At 43.3% G+C, this 6,714-nt stretch overlaps 1 protein-coding gene across 2 annotated transcripts in view; it reads left to right on the plus strand.

Moving 5' to 3' along the window:
* Window positions 1-6,002, plus strand: part of kmt5aa (lysine methyltransferase 5Aa) — a 28,983-nt gene extending 22,981 nt beyond the window's left edge. For both annotated transcript variants that reach the window (XM_073052002.1, XM_073052001.1), the window contains exons 7-8: window positions 3,771-3,961; window positions 5,275-6,002. In XM_073052002.1, the coding sequence (XP_072908103.1) occupies window positions 3,771-3,961; window positions 5,275-5,485 (402 nt within the window). In that variant the 3' untranslated portion in view covers window positions 5,486-6,002. The remainder of the gene's footprint in view (window positions 1-3,770; window positions 3,962-5,274) is intronic.
* The last annotated feature ends 712 nt before the right edge of the window (window positions 6,003-6,714 follow it).

Here is a 6,714-nt window from a genome sequence, read left to right on the forward strand (position 1 = left end):
GAGCCCAGTGGGGGATCCACTACTCTGGATTGGGTGTCGTGCAATGGACCAGAATTGTTTAGAGAGCTTAAGGTAAAAGAACACTTTGGCACAAGTCATCATAATATGATCGAATTCACCCTGAAATTTGAGAAGGAGATGCTAAAGTCAGAAGTATCAGTTCCTCAGTGGAGTAAAGGCAAATACACAGGCACGAGAGAGGATTTGGCCAGAACTGATTAGAAAGTGGTGGATAACTGTTTGTCAGGTAGGAGGCCGGTGACTAGTGGTGTGCCTCAGGGATCTGTACTGGGTCCAATGTTGTTTGTCATATACATTAATGATCTGGATGATGGGGTGGTAAACTGGATTAGTAAGTATGCAGATGATACTAAGGTAGGTGGCATTGTGGATAATGAAGTAGGTTTTCAAAGCTTGCAGAGAGATTTAGACCAACTAGAAGAGTGGGCTGAATGATGGCAGATGGAGTTTAATGCTGATAAGTGTGAGGTGCTACATTTTGGTAGGAATAATCCAAATAGGACATACATGGTAAATGGTAGGGCATTGAAGAATGCAGTAGAACAGGGTGATCTAGGAATAATGATGCATAGTTCCCTGAAGGTGGAATCTTATGTGGATAGGGTGGTGAAGAAAGCTTTTGGTATGTTGGCCTTTATAAATCAGAGCATTGAGTATAGGAGTTGGGATGTAATGTTAAAATTGTACAAGGCATTGGTAAGGCCGAATTTGGAGTATTGTGTACAGTTCTGGTCACCGAATAGGAAAGATGTCAACAAAATAGAGAGAATACAGAGAAGATTTACTAGAATGTTACCTGGGTTTCAGCACCTAAGTTACAGGGAAAGGTTGAACAAATTAGGTCTTTATTCTTTGGAGTGTAGAAGGTTGAGGGGGGACTTGATAGAGGTATTTAAAATTGAGGGGGATAGATAGAGTTGATGTGGATAGGCATTTTCCATTGAGAGTAGGGGAGATTCAAACGAGGACGTGAGTTGAGAGTTAGGGGGCAAAAGTTTAAGGATAACACGAGGGGGAATTTCTTTACTCAGAGTGGTAGCTGTGTGGAACGAGCTTCCAGTAGAAGTGGTAGAGGCAGGTTCGGTATTGTCATTTAAAGTAAAATTGGATAGGTATATGGACAGGAAAGGAATGGAGGGTTATGGGCTGAGTGCGGGTCAGTGGGACTAGGTGAGAGTAAGCGTCAGCACGGACTAGAAGGGCCTGTTTCCATCCTGTAATTGTTATATGGTTATAAAATAACACTGGCAAGGATGACAGCAGAACAGCAATGTCTGGAATTTCTGGAAGCAATTCGGAAGGCTCAGGATATATACATCCCAAAGAGCAAAAAGTATTCTAAAGGAAAGATAACACAACCATGGCTGACAAGAGGTCAAAGCCGACATAAAAGCCAAAGAGGGCATATAATAGAACAAAATTTAGTGGGAAGTTGGAGGAATGGAAAGCTCTTAAAAGCCAACAGAAGGCAACTAAAAAAAGTCATTAAGAAGGTCAAGATGGAATACAAAAGTAAACTAACCAATAATATTAGAGGATTCCAGAAGTTTCTTCAGATACGTAACGAGTAAAAGAGGGGCGAGAATGGATATTGGTAGCTGAAAAAAGATGCTGGAGAGGTAGAAATGGGGCACAAGGGATTGGTGGATGAACTGAGCGAGTATTTTGCATAGTTTTCACTGTAGAAGACACAAGCAGTATGGTGGAAGCTCCAGGTGTTGGGGGTCATGAAGTGTGTAGTTACCATTACTAAGGAGAAGGTTCTTGGGAAACAGAAAGGTCTGAAGGTAGGTAAGTCACCTGGACCAGATGGTGTCCACCCAGGGTTCTGAAAGAGGTGGCTGAAGAAATTGTGGAGACATTAGTAATGATCTTTCAAGAATCACTAGGTTCTGGAAGATGGAAAACTGCAAGTGTCACTACACCCTTCAAGAAGGGAGAGAGGCAGAAGAAAGGAAATTATAGGCCAGTGGTTGGGAAGATGTTGGAGTCAATTGTTAAGGATATAGATTAGGGTACATAAAGGCACATGATAAAATAGGCCATAGTCAGCATGATTTTCTCAAGAGAACATCTTTCCTGACAAATCTGTTGGTATTCTTTGAAGAAATAACAAGCAGGATAGATAAAGGAGAATCAATTAATGTGTATTTGGATTTTCAGAAGGCCTTTGACAAGGTGCCACACATGAGGCTGCTTAACAAGCCACGAGCCCATGCTGTTACAGGATTGGATGGATAAAGCAGTGGCTGGTTGGAAGAGGCAAAGAGTGAGAATAAAGGGAGCCTTTTCTGCTTAGCTGCCCAGGACCAGTGATGTTCCACAGGGGTCTGTGTTGGGATTGATTCTTTTTGCGTTACATGTCAATGATTTGGATGATGGAATTGATGGCTTTGTTGCAAAGTTTGCAGACGATATGAAGATAGATGGAGGGGCAGGTAGTTCTGAGGAAGTAGAGAGGCTACAGAAGGACTTCGATTAGGAGATTGGGCAAAGAAATGGCAGATAGAATACAGCGTCTAGAAATGTATGTACTGTCATACATTTTAGTAGAAGAAATTAAAGGGTAGACTATCTTCTAAATGAAAAAAACAAAAATCTGAGGCTCCAAATGACTTGGGAGTCCTTGTGTAGGATTCCCTAAGGGTTAATTTGCTGGTTGAATCTGTGGTGAGGAAGGCAAATGCAATGTTAGTGTTCATTTCAAGAGGACTAGAATATAAAAGAAAGGATGTAATGTTAATGTAATAGCCTCACTTAGAGTATTGTGAGCAGTTTTGTGCCCCTCATCTTTGAAAGGATGTGCTGAAACTGGAGAGGGTTCAAAGGACATTCATAAAAATGATTCCAGGATTAAATAGATTCTCATATGAGGAGATGGGCCTGTATTCACTGGAATTCAGAAGAATGAGGGGTGACCTCATTGAAACCTATCAAATGGTGAAAAGCCTTGATTGTGGATGTGGAGAAGATATGGTGGGAGTATCTCAGACCAGAGGAGACAGCCTCAGAATAGAGGGGCATCCTTGTAGAACGGAGATGAGGAGGAACTTCTTGAGCCAGAGAGTCGTGAATTTGTGGAATTTGTTGCCTCGGGCAACTGTGGATGCCTAGTCCTTGTGTATAGTTAAGGTAGAGATTGATAGATTCTTGATTGGTCAGGGCATGAAGGGATACGGGGAGAAGGCAGGAGATTGGGGCTGAGAGGAAAAGTGGATCAGCCATGGTGAAATGAAGGAGCAGATTTGATGAGCCAAATGGCCTGTTTCTGCTCCTATATTTTATGATCTTTCCCTGACCCCTTCTCACTCTCAGTCCACAATATCAGAATCGGGTTAATCATCACTCAAATATGTCATGAATTTATTTTGTATGTCAGCTGTACAGTGCAATATGTAAAATTACCACAGTACTGCACAAAAATCTTAGGCACCCTAGCTATATATATGTGCCTAAGACTCTAAATGCACCTTATTTGTTAGTTTATTTGTTGTAATGTTACTTTGTTATGTATGTGTTTTATACATGCTGATCTGGAGGAACATGGTTTTGTTTGGTGATATACACGTGGATGGTTGAATGTCAATGAATTTAAGTTGAACTTGAAGAGACAATAAATATAAATGCAGAACATTAACTAATGTATTAGTATATGTGATGCTTTCTGTGAACAGTGACTCTGGCTTGCCTGTGATCACCCAATACTTTTAGTCAACAGTGATTTTTCCTAAGTAGACCTGTTCTTTCAGGTTAGTATGATTGACGGGAAGGGTCGCGGTGTGGTGGCCACAAAGCCTTTCCAGCGCGGCGAGTTTGTGGTGGAATACCACGGGGACCTGATCGAATTTGCCGATGCCAAGAGCCGCGAGACTGAGTACGCACAGGACCCCTCCACCGGCTGCTACATGTATTATTTCCAGTACCTCAGTAAAACTTACTGGTAAGCCCCTCTCTCCCTCCCTCCGTCCGGCCGGCCGGCTCTCCCAGTGAACCTGCCACTCGTGGCTCCGTGTTTGCGTACGGCGTGCTGTCACCATGGCCGCTGACGCTCTAAAACTCCACAATGTAATGTGAAGGTTGTGCATGTCAGTGCAGTGTCACGCTGTTCATTGACATACCCCTCTGTGTAGGAGGAAGTGTACTTCAAGTCTGATACTTGGAGCGAAGGAGGATGAGGGGTGAATTGATAGAGGTGTACAAGATGAGAGGCTAGATTGAGTGGACAGCCGGAGGCTTTTTCCCAGGATGGAAATGGCTCATTCAAGGAGTGGGGGGGGGGATAACCTTAAGGAGTTGGGATGAAAGTATCAGGAGGCAGTCAGAGTGGTGGGTGTGTGGAACGCCCTGCCGGGGGTGGTGGCAGATGCAGATACATTAAGGGCACTTAAGAAACTTGTAGGCATGTGGATGATAGAAAAATTGAGGGTTATGTGGGAGGAAATGTTTAGATTGATCTTGGAGTAGGTTAAGAGTGTCAGCACATTGTGGGCCGAAGGGTCTGTAATGTGTTCTTTGACTATCATCGATGAAGTGTTGACTCTGAAGCTCCCTGGTGCAGAGGATTGCAGCATCAGTGTTTTCTTTTTCAGAAAACATTTGTGGAATAGCAGGTCAAACAGAATCTGTGGAAAGAGTGAGAATTAACAGTTCCAGTCTCGTCCTTCCTCAGAACCTGAGAATGGTGTGCCTAATTTCATCCACAGTCTGAGAGCCTCAAGTCTCCACCCTGTGCCGAATGACAGGCCTCTCACCACAGAGCACAGCCTCAGAACAGGAGGACAGATGAGGAGGAATTTCTTTAGCCACAGACCGCTGTGGAGGCCAAGTCATTGGGTATATTGATGTTGATAGGTACTTTTTAGTAAGGGTATCGAAGTTTACAGAGCAGGCAGGAGAATGGGATTGAGAGCGATAATAAATCAGCCATGATGGAGCAGACTCTGAGCCAAATGGCCAAATTCTGCTCCTGTGTCTTGTGGATTGGGTTCCCAACCTCTTTATGCTGTGGACCCCTACCATTAACTGAGGGGTCCATGAATCCCAGGTTAGGAGCCCATCAAAGCTATTTTGCACGTCAGCTGTCAAGTTGAGTATAATATCTCCTGGAGTTGCCTGTTTTTCATCAGAGAGTCAACCCTCTACTACCACTCCCTGGCTTCTCCCATAAAACCAATACTGAATCCAGTTGAAATGTCTGCTTCATCCATTTAGAAACGGTCCCTCTGATTCTCGTGTTTCGTAATTGATTTGCAGTGTGGATGCGACAAAGGAAACGACGCGCCTGGGCCGTCTGATCAATCACAGTAAGAATGGGAACTGCCAGACCAAGTTACACGACGTGGACGGGAAGCCCCACCTTATACTTGTTGCCTCTCGGGACATTAAAGACGGCGAGGAGTTGCTTTATGATTACGGAGACAGGAGCAAGGCATCAATTGCAGCACACCCCTGGCTGAAGCAGTGAGACAGACAAGATTTATTTTTGGGATTTCAAGCTGTCTGAACCTTCTATCGGGCCTTGAAGCATCATTTCATTAAATACCATGGAGCTGGCCTTGCATCTTGGGAACATTTTAGATCTTAATGCTTTATAAATCTTGCACACAGGTGTGCTTTAGTGTCTTGCTGCCATAAAGCAGATTTGGTATTTTATATAAACTATTTTCTTCGTACAGTAGCAGCTGAGACCTGCTTCTGTGCTCTGCAAAAGAAACTGTTATTGAATGGTCTCATTTCTAAAGAAATGAACCAATTTTAGAAAGCCTTGGTGTGTGCCGGTGCTGAATTCAATGTCCCTTCTGTCTAGAAGATGCTGTTGGATGTTTCCAATGAGCACTTGATTACTTTCACTGAAATGCATTTTTAAAGCCGGTCTCTGCATTACATGCTTGATCCCCGGTTATAAATGGATATTTAAAGTTTGTGTACAGAAGCTTCATGTTGAAGAATATTTAAATAAACTGTGACCTAGTCATACTGAAGCCAGTTGTGTTACAGGAGACTCCAGCGAGAAGAGTTCTGTTACCAAAGTTCACAGTTCAATTTTTTAGCAGCGTACATACATGTCACCACTTACAACCCGGAGATTCTTTATCCTGTGAGCATACTCAGCAAATCTATAGAATAGTAACTGTAAACAGGATCAATGAAAGAGCATCGAAGATGGCAACTTGTTGAAATGCAACTATAAATAGCAGCAAATAATGAGAGCATGAAATAACAAGATAGAGGCACTGGTGAGGCCTTACTTGCAGTATCATGAGCAGTTTTAGGGCCCATAGCTAAGAAAGGATGTGCCGACATTGAAGAGGAAATGATTTTAGGAATGACGGGGCATATGAGCAGCATATGGGCCTGCACTTGCTGGTATTTAGAAGAATGAAGGGGGATCTCATTGAAATCTATTGAATGTTGAAATGCCTAGATAGAGTGGATGTGAAGAAGATTTTTTTCTATGGGGAGTTGTGGGGGGTGGGGGAAGAGCCTAAGACCAGAGGGCACAGCCTCAAAAGAGAGGGATGTCTATTTAGAACTGAAATGAGAAGGAATTTCTTCAGCCATAGTAGTAAATCTGTGGAATTCATTGCCACAGGTGGCTGTGGAGCTCAGGTTGTTTGGGAGCATTTAAGGCAGAGGTTGAGAGGTTCTTGATTAGTCGGGGCATGAAAGGTTATGGGGAGAAGGCAGGAGATT

This window comes from Hemitrygon akajei, chromosome 7 (genome assembly GCF_048418815.1).
Source record: "Hemitrygon akajei chromosome 7, sHemAka1.3, whole genome shotgun sequence".
Taxonomy (NCBI): Eukaryota; Metazoa; Chordata; class Chondrichthyes; order Myliobatiformes; family Dasyatidae; genus Hemitrygon; species Hemitrygon akajei.